Raw genomic sequence first — 16,262 nt, 5'->3', positions numbered from 1 at the left:
AATAATAGATTCTAAATCATCCATTCATTTCATTTGCACTAGCCTAGATATCTATCACTATTATTTTCCACACAATCATCCTTAAAAAAATGTAACTAAAAAACACATATCCTATCTCTCACGATAAATACATCCTTAAAAAATGTAACTAAGAAACACATATCCTATCTCTCACATATCCTATCTCTCATGTCATTTAATTCAAACAAAAGGCAAGAACAAATGGAGGCAAAGTTGCACTGCCAAATCCCGATTACTCAAGAGAGAACGTGGGCGTGCATCATTCATATAGCAGATAATCTAAAACTCATTCATATATATTCTCAGTTCAGTTCAGTTCAGTCGCTCAGTAGTGTCCAACTCTTTGCGACCCCATGAATCGCAGCACGCCAGGCCTCCCTGTCTATCACCAACTCCCAGAGTTTATCCAAACTCATGTCCATCGAGTCAATGATGCCATCCAGCCATCTCATCCTCTGTCATCCCCTTCTCCTCCTGCCCCTAATCCCTCCCAGCATCAGGGTCCTTTCCAATGAGTCAACCCTTCACATGAGGTGGCCAAAGTATTGGAGTTTCAGCTTTAGCATCAGTCCTTCCAAAGAACACCCAGGACTGGTTGGATCTCCTTGCAGTCCAAGGGACTCTCAAGGGTCTTCTCCAACACCACAGTTCAAAAGCATCAATTCTTTGGTGCTTAGCTTTCTTTATAGTCCAAATCTCACATCCATACATGACCACTGGAAAAACCATAGGCTTGACTAGACAGATCTTTGTTGGCAAAGTAACATCTCTGCTTTTAAATATGCTATCTAGGTTGATCATAACCTTCTTTAATTCAGACCAAGCAAGAGGAAGCCCTGTCTAGCTCAGTGAAAATGTTAGGGGGAAACACCAATTGAAACCACTTGCCCTGGCCAGGCACCACAGTAACTTTCTGCATGATTTATTTTATGACAGGAGGTCCTGGTAAAGAACATGAAACTAACAAGCCACCACCAACCAGAAGAATTTGGGAAAGCTCCAAAGGAGACACCAATCCCTATGTCCTACCAACTTCCCAGAATCCTCCTCACTGGAATCCATCTTGACTGAGCAATGCCTGTACCAACAGGAAGGACCTGAGTCAGAATGATTGTCCAGAGACAACCAGGAAACTAATCTCATCACCACAGATCCCAAGGCTGTGAGCCATGGGGCAGAGCAGTTCTCCTGGATTCCCTTACATTACTGCTCTCCACCCAGGCCCCCCTTCCCAATAAAATCTCTTGCTTTGTCAGCCCATGTGCCTCCTCAGACAATTCATTTCTCAGTGTCAGACAAGAGCCCACTCTTAAGAGGTCCCCTTTCCTGCAACAAAAAGTGTGAACTATAGAATATTTTTAAAGAAATATGTCCAAAGAGTTAACTGAACTTTAATGATTTTTTATAATCACAAAATGTCTTCCATAGAGACCCACATAATACTAATGTCATGCACAATAAAAACATCTTTTGATTTTTTTCCAAATCAAAGAATTCATTTGTTCACCTCAAACACATGTTATTTGAAATGATATTTAATCTGAAAGTGAAAGTCGCTCAGTCATATCTGACTCTTTGTGGCCCCATGACTATACAGTCTATGGAATTCTCCAGGCCAGAATACTGGAGTGGGTAGCTGTCTCCTTCTCCACAGGGATCACCCAGAGATCGAACCCAGGTCTCCCACATTGCAGGCAGATTCTTTACCAGCTGAGCTGCCAGGGAAACCGTTTAATCTATTACCTGTTTATTAATTCACCACCGCCACAAATACCACCATCAAATTATTCATGTCAAAGGGTTGGACAAAAGTTCTAGTAATGAAATCAAACTGGAACTCTACTTATGCATGTTAAATAATCACAATAAAATGCAAAATGTTGCCCAAATCACTAAAAAGCTTTCAAAGAAAAAATGATGCAGGCATATTATCTAAATGATTAAGGCATCTACAAATGAGGAGGAGAAAACTCTGCATAATGTGTAATTGTTACCATAACATCACTATAACAAAAATGATAGCACTGGAAATAATTTCCAGGTCAACTATCAGTTCTACCATCATTCTTCACATGCACCAAACACGCTCTGAAAACCTGGGTTTGTTTATCTGTATTCGCTATATGGCAAGAAATGTGGAGTGCTCATCCAATTTTCCTTTAACAAATGGATACAAATACTTGCAATTCTGGAAAGGCAGTTTGCATGTCAATGACTAACAAATTCTCTGGCAGAATCCATTCTCAACACCAACATCCCCAAAGCACACACCTGCCTAGCAGTGGCCCTCCACATAGTTTATCCTTCCCTTACGCCATAAAAATTTCCAAAATATCTGAGTAATCATCTACTTTGAACTCAGTAAGTATGTCTTACTGGTATGTAATTCCATGAAGTTTATACTTTCAATAATTTTTTGAAAGAACTTTTTAAAAATATATCAGCATGATAATATGACTAAGATAATAAAAGCATGAACACACAATTTATACTACATACATTTAAGACAGGCAGTAGTTTTTGTTTGGTTTTGGTTTTACTTCGTTCTTGCTTCACTTAGCTCTCTCAGAATGCTTAAGACGGTTGAACTGTAATTGGTTTCCCTTAATTTATGGATGCACCCCACTCCAGCACTCTTGCCGGGAAAATCCCATGGATGGAGGAGCCTGGTGGGCTGCAGTCCATGGGGTCGCTAAGAGTCAGACACGACTGAGCGACTTCACTTTCACTTTTCATTTTCATGCATTGGAGAAGGAAATGTCAACCCACTCCAGTGTTCTTGCCTGGAGAATCCCAGGGACGGGGGAGCCTGGTGGGCTGCCATCTATGGGGTTGCACAGAGTCGGACATGACTGAAGCAACTTAGCAGCAGCAGCAGCAATTTATGGATGAGGAAGCTATGGAGCCAATCAACTGAGCAGTTGCAGAGCCATGACAAACTGCCTCCCAGATTCCCTCCCTTGCGACCAGTCCCTTGCCTCCGAACCTGAGCAAAGACTTGGTATGCAATAAACACCTTTCAACAGCTCAGGTGCCACTTTATGCAGTCTGCCATGTTGGCATTCACCAGCATGGTGAAATATTACAAATCTACCAAACATTACATGGGAATAAACTAGCCAGGCAGATCCATAAGACAGTCTTAAGAGTTTCTCTATACTACACAACACGAGAGAAGTGGCTTTCTGGAGGCTGATTTGTCCCATGGGCTGTACAAATTTCTAGGACTATACATTTGCACAAATTTATAGGTACAAAATTACAAGAGGAAATACCCTTAGCTCAATGGAAAAAAAAAAAAAAAAACAACAGAGAGAAGAGGATAAAACAACAAAGCAATCCACAAAGGCCAGAGCCTGGTAAACTCATTTCTATTACTATCTTACTAACAATAAAATTCTTCAGACAAATTCTAAACCAGATTCTTTGGTAAATATTGCTCCATTGTCACAGCCTCTTATTACCAAAAATTGATGTCTTCCTTGGTCCATATTTTCCTACTTCCACCCAGCACTTTGCGATGTTCCTCATAGTCTCAGCTCATGTCTCTCAGCAACACCAAGGTGAATCCAGGCTTGCATAGTCTTAAAGTCTCTCATGTGCCAATTTGATGGAAAATATTCTATTCTAAATATTCCTATTTTTAAAAGTGTTAACAACCGTAATCTAAAATTTGAAGTCTCAGAGGTTTTAGATCAACTATAGTAGTCATTACTAATTTACAGACTAAACCAGTCATAGAAAAAAGTCTGGAACTATAAAGCTATGCATGATGGCATGTCATGGAGAGGAGCCCCTAGAGTTCATGAAAAGAATTATTGCAAAAAACAAAGAAAACTGTCAGTTGTACCAGCCTCTTGGTATTAACAACTACCTAAAGGCAAAATGTGCCAATACACAACAATGGTCAGAATTCTATTACCTTAACTCCCTGCCAAAAATGTTGAACTTGGGGTACGATGGGGTGGGAGGGAGGTTCAACAGAGCAGGGACATACATATACCTATGGCTGATTCATGTTGATGTATGGCAGAAACCAACACAATATTGTAAAGCAATTATCCTCCAATTGAAAACGAATACACTTTTTAAAAATGTTGAAATCACTGTCATTTTAGTTTACTACTATTTTTTATTATGTAAACATACCTCCAGTTTTATAAAGGAAAAGGAAGATAAAAGATTTTTGTTACAGAAATTGGCTTTATGGATAACTTGGCTAAAAAAAATAAATAAATAAGGATTCCTAAAACAAAGAGACATTCCAGAGGGGTTCTCCTCTGCAATGTTATCAGTCTCACTCAATGCAAGGTAATCTAGAGAAAGAGAGCTAACTGGATTAAACTTCTCTTCACAAGTTTCATTGGTTCTCAAAGCTATTGCAGTGGGCTCAATTCTTTCCCCTCAAAAGATGCTGAAGCACTGACCTCCAGTGACTGTGTGAATTTATTTGGAAATAGGGTCTTTGCAGAGGATCAAGATAAATGAGGTCATTAGGGTGGGCTCCAGTCCAGTATGGCTATGATCTTATAAAAAGGAGAGATTTGGATAGACACACATAGGGAGAACCCCATCCGGAGGTTGCAGTTACATTTTCACAAGCCAAGGAACTATCAGAAGCTAGGAGAGAGCCCTGGACCAGATCCTTCCCTAGTGTCTTAAGAGGAAGTATGGCTCTGCTGACACTGATCTTGGACTTCCAGTCCCCAGAACTGTGAAATAACAAGTTTCTTTGTTTAAGCCACTCGGTTTGTGGTACTCATTACAGCAGCTCTAGCAAACTAATAGACCCCTTCTGGTATTATCCCTCCGTGGACAGCTGGCAAAACCTCCCTTCTCACTGTCCATACTTCAAGAAGACCTAAAAGAAATATCAGGAAAGGAACCAAACAGCTCAGTTATCTTTGTTCTCTAAATCCAGCTCATTCCAAAATTAGCCAAATGAAAAGTTATGCCTGTTTAGTTAACTCCTTAAGATATACAATAGCACTCACTCATGTGACAGAAAAAACAGCAGTAGTATTCTGAACAGAATTAAAAATAAATATTTCTGAAATTGTAAAAATCACAGTTTGATAAATGAGTAATAGAAATTTAATGTCATCACCCAAATCCTTTCTCATTCATTACTGAACTTCACAGAGGCACAAAATAATTAATTTTAGTCAGCTCTATTGTTCTGGTGGAATCCGAAATACATGCTGGTGACATCAATCTATTATTCAGATCTTTGATAAAAAGTATACTTAAAGATGAAAGTGACGTAGAAATTTCAGTGTATGAACTATTAAACAAACAGAACAAAAGTCCATTACATATTGGACAGTTTAGTACACATATTTGACAATGAATTAAATATAATCTTATGCCTTCTACCAAAGGCAAAACTGGAAAAATATACTAAATGATCATTTTCGGTCTTAATTATAAATACACACAAAAAAATCACAATGCCTAAAAACAAGTGAATAGAGCAATAGTTGAATTTTTCAAGTACAGTTGGGGAGGCTACATTAATTTTTATGTTTTGGTTTTTTTCCTACCGCTTATTTGATAGTATTCAGGTATTCTATTTTATCAATGATTACACTTACCCATAACTGAAATCAGTTTGCTGCTGCTAAGTCGCTTCAGTCGTGTCCAACTCTGTGCGACCCCATAGACGGCAGCCTACCAGGCTCCCCCATCCCTGGGATTCTCCAGGCAAGAACACTGGAGTGGGTTGCCATTTCCTTCTCCAATGCATGAAAGTGAAAAGTGAAAGGGAAGTCGCTCAGTCGTGCCCAACTCTTCGCGACCCCATGGACTGCAGCCCACCAGGCTCCTCCATCCATGGGATTTTCCCAGCTAGAGCACTGGAGTGGGGTGCCATTGCCTTCTCCGAAATCAGTTTAGCATTGTGAAATAATAGATTTTATTCAAATCATGCCATGTCAAAATGAAATCATCTTTTAACATAGGAAGTTCAGTTCAGTTCAGTCACTCAGTCATGTGCAACTCTTTGCGACCACCATGAATCGTACCACGCCAGGCCTCCCTGTCAGCATCCCCTTAAATATCCAACTGAACTATACTCGCCCCATTAGTCCACATCTATTATTCATATTAACTGTTCATCTATTATTTATGCAGATACCTTTCATACTGAGAAAAATATGAACTTGTCAGGTTCAAAATGAAAGCTTATCTTTTGAATAAGCAATTCTACCCATTTACATTGGGCTTACATACATTTATAAGCCCATCTGGGAGATGGTGAAGGACAGGGAAGCCTGGAGTGCTGCAGTCCATGGGGTCCCAAAGAGTCAGATACGACTGAGTTACTGAACAACACCACTACCAATTATTCATGTGTTTAAAACATTATATAATATTATGCAAAAGAAGACAATATATGCATTTAAATAACTTCAGCAGAAAATTTTACAAATTGTGTCTGAACTATCCACTGTTCAGTTCAGTAGCTCAGTCCACACTTAAACACATGGTGTGGGTATTAACATTTTATTGTACAACTCTAAGTGATGAAATTAAACTACACTTAATAGTAAGTTTATCTGTCTCCCAGAGTACATATCACAGGAAAGGTAATAAAAAATGCCTAGTATTATCTCGACATTTCAACCAGAGAGTGGGCTTTCTTAACCCGAGGACTTAGGAGATTTCTTATTCATCTTTGTAAGTTCTGTTCCTGGGCTTCTCTGGTGGCTCAGCAATGAAGAATTCGCCTGCCAATGCAGAAGCCGTGGGTTCGATCCCTGGGTCGGGATGATCCCCTGGAGAAAGAAAGGGCAATCTACTCCAGTATTCTTGCCTGAAAAATTCCATGGACAGAGGAGCCTGGCGGGCTACAGTCCGTGCGGCTGCAAAAGTCAGACACAACTTGTCGAAAAAACAACACCTACACCTTACAATAACAACAACAAACAAAAAAGAAGCAACTAATCTTAGGAAACATCTTGCTAAGAAATGCACAAAATAAACAGAAAAGGCACAGACAGCTCAAAGCCTGGCGGCGGCCGGATGCTAATTTACTGAGTGCAGTTCCTGTAGAAGGCGCTTGGGGGCAACACTCTCGCTGCTGAGTAGGGTGTGCCCCGCCTCTATAATGTTCAGTTGCGAAGTCTGTTAAGTTCTGTGACTCCGACTGCAGCAGGCCAGGCACCTCTGTCCTCCACTATCTCCTTGAGTTTATAATGGCCCCCAGCAAAACAAATGCTGAAAGCACTTTTCAATTTTCACCATTTTTCATAAAAGTGAAAATTGTCTCTGGATTTCTTTTGGTTAGCGAAAACAAGTACTGATGGAGGTCTTTCTTAAAAGTGAAGCAGAATAAAGCAAACTTTCAAAAAGTGGGGGATACCAGTATAAGGACTCTATGGTCAGGCCATGCCAGATGGAGTCCCCTTGCTCTCAGCACACCCCTCTGCTCCATCAGTCCCTGCGTTACCTATACCCTACTCATGTAACTGACCTTCCCTCTTAATCACAGAGCCTAATCAGTAAACACCTACATACCTGCCCCAACTCCAGCTAGGGACTGTGTGAACTCTTAAAGCAGAGCATCTCCACCATGACAGCTTGTCAAAGGGGTGGTGAGAGGTGTGCTTCTCTGCTAGCTTCCCTGGTAACCAGGGAGCCAACCTGAAAAGTCAATTCCCTCTAGAACTGGTAACCTCCCTCTCCACCTCCCAGCCCCAACTCTCACCCCTATTCCTCCTACCTCGCACCCCCTACACACACACACACACAGAGCAAATGTCCCACCCACCGCCTGCCACACCTGGTGACATGCTGCTTCAGGAGCTGGCTGCAGACATAAGGTCCCCGCATCCATCAAACCATGGATGTAGGAGGCTGGGCAGGTACCAGGGCTTGCAAGTTTGTGGTGTGCAGCCCAACAGGACAAACCTCAATCACGCTTCTTGACAGACTCTGTTGGTTCTCTTGAATAACTACCTGCTTCTCCCTCCCCATGTGTTCAGAGGTCAATCCTGACTAATATCGGCAACACATGGTAACTGCATTTTCCTTCCCAGCGAGTGCCAGGAAGGTCTGACCAGAGAAATACAGGAGGAAATCTGTGCAGGAGTTCTGGGAAGGTCTCCTTGCTCTTTCAACAGGACATACATGAAGAGGACACCCTACCTTGCTTCTTCAAGTTGTTCTATCCCAATATGAAATCTGGAATAACCATTAGTCTAAGGGTAAAAGCCACACTTTGAAAATAATAGAATCAAGAGAGTAGCAGAGAAACAGAGATGTACTATGTTGGAGCCCAACTACTTGCAACATGAACAACAAACCTCCTTATATCTTCAGTCATTTTGAATTGGGTTTTCTATTCTTTGCCACCAAAATTACATGAACTGATTGAAGCCACACTCATATCCGAGTTCATAATCATCATCTGTTTCCTCTCCCAAACTTTCCACAGCCATCTTTATTTTCAGTTAGTAAAAACGTATATACATTTTCCGTCAATTTTTTCCCTTCAACCTTATCATGAGCATTTTTCCATCTTCTATAGACAATCTTTGCAATTATCACTTAGGAGCTGCACCACACACCGAATCTTTGCGATCCTATGGACTGCAGCCCACCAGGCTCCTCTGTTCATGGGATTCTCCAGGCAAGAATACTGGAGTGGGTTGCCATGTCCTCCTCAGGGGATCTTCCTGACCCAGGGATTGAACCCATGTCTACATCCCCTGCATTGGCAGGTGGGTTCTTTACCACTAGTGCCACCTGGGAAGCCCTTAGGACCTGCACAGTTCAGTTCAGTCCAGTCGCTCAGTCGTGTCCGACTCTTTGCGACCCCATGAATCGCAGCACGCCAGGCCTCCCTGTCCATCACCATCTCCCGGAGTTCACTCAGACTCACATCCATCGAGTCCGTGATGCCATCCAGCCATCTCATCCTCTGTCGTCCCCTTCTCCTCCTGCCCCCAATCCCTCACAGCATCAGAGTCTTTTCCAATGAGTCAACTCTCCGCATGAGGTGGCCAAAGTACTGGAGTTTCAGCTTTAGCATCATTCCTTCCAAAGAATTCCTAGGGCTGATCTCCTTCAGAATGGACTGGTTGGATCTCCGTGCAGTCCAGGGGACTCTCAAGAGTCTTCTCCAACACCACAGTTCAAAAGCGTCAATTCTTCGGCGCTCAGCCTTCTTCACAGTCCAACTCTCACATCCATACATGACCACAGGAAAAACCATAGCCTTGCTAGACGGACCTTAGTCGGCAAAGTAATGTCTCTGCTTTTGAATATGCTATCTAGGTTGCTCATAACTTTTCTTCCAAGAAGGGATCTCTGAGTAATACATTATTACTGCATATTTAGGTTTGCCTTCACAGTTATAAAACCAATTACTTTTACAAAGGTTACCTTCACACACACACCGCATAAATATAAATATGTATGCTTCATAAATATATTCATATTTATATATGAATAAATATATATTTCATAAATATACATGCAGTAAGAGAGTGTGTGTATGTCTATCTGTGTACAGTGTGTGTCCAGGATAATCACTCATAAAAGGCAATAGTAACTGAACATCTAATTTTCTTCTTAAAGTCTTTTTTCACATTAGTAAAGAGTCTGATAATGCCTCCAAATCAAAGTATTTTATACCTGCCTTAGCCTGTAAAGAAAATTGAGCTCAATATCTAAAATCCAGCCAGGAAATATATCAAATCTGTTATTGCTAATAAATGATTTTAGCACCTGCTTCATAGATTCAAGATGCAGCATTAAAAAAATTTTTAAAGGGACAGCTTTCAGCCAACTTTTTAATTAACCTTCACTTCAAACACCAGATGGACTCCAAAGAGCAGAGCCTGTAAACAACATCATTTATCCCACAAGTCCACTATCTCTATTTAAATCAGATTTGGGCGAACAGATTAGCAGGACATGACAAAAAGTCAGATCTGTAAATCATTCCTTCTGGTAAAATCTCAGTTATTAGGGCACTATTGTTTCTTATATCTATTTTACCCATCAGTCACTTAAGGTTGAGTTCCACTCAGCTGCTTGTAACAAAGAGGAGTTCCCAGCACAGTGCAAGCAAGTTGCCCCACCTGCCAGGGCCAACCTAAGACTAGAAAAGGGATTTCTCTTTCTAGTCAGGAAGTCATAAATTACTGGGGCTTCCCAGGTAGCACAGTGGTAAACACTCTGACTGCCAATGCAGGAGACACAAGAGATGGGGGTTCGATCTAGACGATTCCTTGGAGGAGGAAATGGCAACCCGCTCCAAGTATTCGTGCCGGATTCCATAGACAGAGTAGCCTGGTGGGCTATAGTCCATGAGGTCGCCGAGAGACAGACACAACTGAATACATTACTGGAGGTCATCAGTCGCCTGTCAATTCTTCCTGCAGAAATGTAAAAACTAATCTGGCTCATGTTCAGTTAATATATCATATTCTGGTGAACTAAGTTGGTGCTATCCCATACTGGTCAAATAAAAAGTGTGATACCATGTTCGAAAACCACACAAAAAGTTACCATAGGCCTGCCATATGTGCACGTATGCTAAATTGTTTCTCCTTGCGATCCTACGGTCTGTAGCCAGCCAGGCTCTGCTGTCCGTGGGATTCTCCAGGCAAGAATACAGGAGGGGGTTGCCATGTCCTCCTCCAAGGACATCCTGACCCCGGGATCTAACCTGCATCTCTTACGTCTCCTGCATTGGCAGGAGGGTTCTTTACTGTTAGTACCACCCAAATCTAGCAGGATTAAGTCACAGAATGGCAGATTCAGCTGACCTGACCACCCACCGCTCCACGGCTTAGGTGGGTTCTGACGCCCTCCCCTGGTTTTCCCTGACCATGGCAATGAGTTTTCAGTTTCCAAATGACCTTGACTGCTCATTAGACACGCACATTCCTCAGCCAGATTCCTGAGATTACTTAAACAGGGTCTCAAGGCTAGAGCCCAGGTATCTGCATTTTAATAAGCCCATCCCCCCTCTTCCCGTGCCACAATTATAATGTTTATTATAAGAACTAACTCCCGGGGCTGATTCAGGGTATTCCAATCCCCCAACGATTCTTTTATCACTAATTTGCAAGTTTCACACACCCAGGGCCCAGGCATCATCTTCCTTGTTCTCAGACATTTGAGCCACTGGAGTGTCCACGCCCTGCTCCGCTCACCTGAGATCCCCCTGCCACCCCTTAACTAGGTTTCAACCAACTTTCCACCTTGGAAACACCAACTTCCTCATTTCTCTCCACGCAACCAGGGACATGAAAATCTGACCTCCAGTGTATTTTTCAAAGGAGGGATTCTGTTACAATTAATCTTTCCTTTTGTTCAAGCTGTTTTTTGTTTAAAAAAAAAAAGAGAGAGAAGGAAAACCCCGAATATTTTCAAGTCATAAGAGACTGGAAATCATGTGCATTAGGCCAAACATAGTTTCCTTTCTCTCTCCTTTTAAACTGGTCTTTAAGCTTATAGAATCATTAGACCTTTCTACAGGCTTCCCAGGGGGCTCACTGGTAAAGAATACACCAGCAATGCAGGGGACACAGGAAATTTGAGTTCATTCCCTGGGTGGGGAAGATCCCCTGGAGAAGGAAATGGCAACCCACTCTAGTCAGTGTTCTTGCCTGGAGAATCCCATGGACAGAGGAGCCTGGCGGGCTACAGTCCATGAGGTCAAAAAGAGTGGAACACAATTGAGCAACTGAGCACACAGACTTTCTACATGTTTATATAATTAAAGAGGAAAATAAGCTGTGGAGTGAAACGTGCACTATCTTATAATGTTCCTATGAGAATTAAATGAGAAAACTGATATATAAGGCTGGGCTGTGCTGGTAGGTGCTCAGTGAGAGGAAAGTCCTTTGAATAGATCTATCCCAAAACTGCCTTCCTCCAGATAAGGAAACCAAAGCTCTGGGGGTTAAAAGTCCTACTCAACACTGTATAGCTACTGGCTAAGCCAAAGTGGACACCAGTGTTTTCCAGAGCACAATTCCATATTCTTTTCACCACACCAAGATAGCTTTGTTTACACTCCGAAGTGAAATGTAGAACCAAGAAAGCCATAGTTTCAGAACATGTCAGTCATTTTAAGGCATGACTATGCTCAATCAGAAAGTGAGGGGTAAAGGGCACACTGAGCCTGTGAGAGTAATTAAGTTATTACATAGCCAGCAGATTGTTTTCCTGTTTCTCTTTTTTTGTGGGGGGAGTGTATTTATCTCCCATTTGGGGGGGGGCTTCTCTTGTTTCTCTTGTGTTCAGTCACTTTATTTCAGGAAGTACACACTATTACGCAGTGCTTAGAGTTTTGTCTGGAGAATCCCAGGGACAGGGGAGCCTGGTGGGCTACCGTCTATGGGGTCACACAGAGTCGGACACGACTGAAGCGACTTAGCAGCAGCAGCAGCAGCAGCAGAGTTTTGTCTGGTGAGATTTAGCTATCAATATAAAGGTATCCCAAAGAGTCTGTACTGATGTTAGGTTTAAATTTCTTTTCAACACAAGAGGGTGGGAAGAATGAACCGCCAAGCTATTCTGAATGTAAAATTTTAAAAATTATATGTTAAACAGAGAACAATAGATCACTACAGTGTTTTAACTTTGAATTGCACTTATTTATACATATATATGTATATACAACAAGAAATATGAAATATAATAATACAAAAATGAACAAAGTGTCAGTGTTTGCTAACCATGAGCTTTTACTACAAATAGTTTCATAGCAAAGAGTGAAACAGCACTAGAGCTCTCTGCTTGATATCACCTCAAATTTTTTATAGCCACATTGGCATTCTGTCTGTGTAAGAAGTGTAGGGATGACTTCATCCTCTAGGATGAAGGATAATGGATCTTAACCTTCCTATCACTTCCCTTTAACTCAATGCATTAATGCAACTGAAGGCACAGATAAATAAAAATTTCTGAAGGGAAAGAATGGCCCGGTGAAAGTTTAACCTCCAAATCACCAAAAGGTACAAAGTACAATATATCTCAGAATCACAATTAACGAAGCCCCTGCCACAGAGCTTGGATGGAGAGTTGCCAAAAAAAAATTTTTTTTAAGGAAAATCCAAACTTTGAAGAACTTTAGGGTTTTTTCCCCACAAATATTAAAGAAAAAAAACCCCTAATAACAGTAAACAAAACGCCACCAATTCAAAACAAAGTACTGTTCAAAGGCAGATGATTCACTTACATTAAATTTATTAATGTGATCTTTTACATTAATTAATGTGAAACATCTTACCAACTTTATCTCTTTACCAACTAATTTCGGTTTTCTACAAATAGCGTATACAGTTGAATACTGGCATTCTTGAAAACAGCCCTTGACTATTATATCAAGTTGCTTTTTCCCTAGAATAGTTACTATTCCTATCTTTTCCCTTTCTTTCTTCTTCACTCTGATATTTACCACGCTGTGCCCCAGAACATTAACATCATTTGACAAGTCGCATTTTGGCCCAGAAAGTTTGCAACAACTTTTTCAAATATATGTCACCTGCGGGCAGAAATTGGGGGCGGGGGGGGGTGGTAATTGATTGTCATATTAGATTTAATATTTCCCTTTCCAAAACAGGTGATTAGAAACTACTTCTCTTTTGCTTTGCCACTTCCACTTAAATACGGTACCATTCTCAAGGCAAAGCGGATGCAGAAAACGCACATCCACGCCACGGGCGCGCGCGCGCACACACACCCCCTTCCCCTCCCCCCACCACATCTCAGTGGCCGGAGACCAGCCCGCAGCCGGGAGCCACGCCCTCACCCAGGAGCCCGAGAGGGCAGCACCTTCCGGAGAGACTGTCACCCCAGGTAACCGCACACAAAGCGCGCCTCGCTAGTTCAAAGTTACGGTGCCAAGGTACTCAGACGGCAAGTCCGTGGCCGTCCACCTTCACATAGAGCGAGGCAAACCCAACCCCACCCGCTCTCACTTTCTCCTCCAGGAGCACCTAAGCCACCCAGCCGGGCTCCCCACCGGTCCGCGGTCGCCGCCGCCCCGCGGCCACTCACCGCGTCTGCAGTCGCAGTAGCCCCAGTCCGCCTTGCCGCCGGCGTCCCCGTAGAAGCACCAGGGTCTGCCCGCGCCGTCCGGACTCCGGCAAAAGTTGTGGCGCTGCCCTCGCAGTTGCGCCCAGCCCGCCGGGGGCGACCGCGCGAGGAACGGCGGCACGTCTGCCCAGCGCAGACAAGGGGCGCCGGAGTCCGTCACGTTGGCCCCGGGCGCGCCGGCGGGGCAGTCCCCGGGAGGCGGCCGGGGCGTGCGGAGGCCGTGCGCGCGCGAGGCGCGGAGCGCCGGCGGGGGGTGCAGGGTGCGCGGGAGCGGGGGCGGCGGTGTCTTCTGTGGCCGCCGCTGGGTGGTAAGGTAATAAGGGTCCCGGGGACCCCGAGAGGGCGCATGGTGATGGCGGTGGTGGAGGGGATAACCGAGGACCGAATCAAAGCTGACCACTCCGGGGAGCGCCCCGAGAATCAGAGCCACCGCGAAGTGGGGGAGTGTCATGGTGCCGGAGCCGCGGCGTCTGGTCCATGCTCCCCGGCTCCGCCGCTTCTGAAGGGGAGGCGGGGGCGGCGCTGCGCGTCCCCGGAACCCCCGCGCCTGCCCCCTCCCGCGCGCGGACCGCCTCCCGCCGCGGGGCCCGCGGCCGCGCCCCTGCTCGCCGCGCTCGGGAGCGGTCCCGGGCGGGGAAGGAGTGCGCTCCGCGGAGCCCTGGCTCGTGGAGAGGACCCGCCGAGAGAAGGCGCGGACCCGGGCACTGTGCCCCCTAGCGGCGGGCACAGGCGCGCGGTCTCGCCCCGGGGCCGGGCTCCGCCTGTCCTTGCCCGGCTCCCGCCGTCCGCGCGCCCGGGCTGCCTCGGGGTGCCCGAGCCAAATCCGAGGGTGCCAACGCGGGAGACGGTCTTGGCTGCTCCTTGCTAGCAGGCGACACCACCACAGCCCCTCCGTCTGGCGGCTGCCAAACCTGCCGCCAGCCCCTGCAGCCCACCTCTCCTCCACCCCCATGCCGCGCCTCATTTCCTATGTTTTGAAATATTTACAAGTGTGGATGGGTTTAGGCCCTTGATAAGTCCCGGGGTAAAAGTTATCAAAGCCCACTTGGAATGCCGAAGCCATTTTCCTGAGCTGTGATCTCCTCAAGGACAAGACCACGTTTCGTTTCCCTTTGTATCCCAGTGCTTAAAACTTAAAACCGTGGGCAGCGCTTATTAGGCTCCAATAAACATTTGCTGAAATTAAATTCCTGAACCGACCCAGGGAAAGCAGGTCGAGCCTTTCTACTTCCTGCCACCCACTCTCCACCGGAGCCCTGAACAACACCAGTTGTTTGGTTATTATTGGGATTCAGTGAAGCCCTCTTAATACCAAATTTCCTTTCTAACCAGAGAAGACCTCATCCGTCCGGGTCTCCATCCTATCCAAAAAGCCCATCCCTCTAACACCTGCCTCGTTTTGGCCGAGCATGGGACTTGAGTTAAGCCTGCTCATTTGCCTCTCCACAGTGGACCTTGTCCACCGGCAACTCTATAGCTGTTGGCTAGACCTTAGCAAAGCCTTTTCAACAGCTCCCCCGACTTGCACCGCCCCACCTCTCCAGCCAGGAAAAAAAAAAAGTTGGTTTAGAATCTTTTTAAAAATCCCTGAAGCTGGGATTTCCCCTTTCAGTTGTTCCTGACTATGCCACTGAAGTTAAACAAGAAACGAGGAAGGCCAATAAAGAAGGTAATGCTCGCAGCCTGGCATAATCGTGTTAAAGTGTAGGGGAGCCCGGCTGTCCGACAGTATACTGTTGTTTAGTCGCTTAGTCGTGTCTGACTCTTTTATGACCCCATGACTCTTTTGGAGCCCACCAGGCTCCTCTGTCCATGGGTTTTCTCAGGCTAGAACCCTGGAGTGGGTAGCCTTTTTCTTCTCCAGGGGGTCTTCCTGACCCAGGGATCCAACCCGAGGCTCCTGCATTGCAGGCAGTTTCTTTAGTGCTGAGCCACCTGGGAATCTCATAGTACACTGTACTCTGAAGAAAGCTTGAACATGACTTAAATGTTTATTGTTAAAACCTAGTTCAGTTAGAAACTGATTAATTTCCTACACCCAACTCAAATAATCTTAGTTTAACCATTCTGAATCATCTTATTGTTTTCTTAATTTTTCATTCCTGTTAATGAAATATCAGAATTTTACTTAGTTCAGTTCAGTTCAGTCACCCAGTCGTGTCCGACTCTTTGCGACCCCA

General features: G+C 44.4%; 1 protein-coding gene across 1 annotated transcript in view; it reads right to left on the bottom strand.

The window, feature by feature from the left end:
• PRSS12 (serine protease 12) overlaps positions 1-14,533 on the bottom strand; it is an 86,104-nt gene extending 71,571 nt beyond the window's left edge. Inside the window, 1 exon segment of the mRNA XM_068975727.1 lies at positions 14,044-14,533. Within this exon segment, the coding sequence (XP_068831828.1) occupies positions 14,044-14,533 (490 nt within the window).
• Positions 14,534-16,262: the final 1,729 nt, after the last annotated feature.

This window comes from Capricornis sumatraensis, chromosome 7, assembly GCF_032405125.1.
Source record: "Capricornis sumatraensis isolate serow.1 chromosome 7, serow.2, whole genome shotgun sequence".
In the NCBI taxonomy this organism is placed as follows: domain Eukaryota; kingdom Metazoa; phylum Chordata; class Mammalia; order Artiodactyla; family Bovidae; genus Capricornis; species Capricornis sumatraensis.
This window is presented reverse-complemented; position numbering and strand designations above follow the sequence as displayed.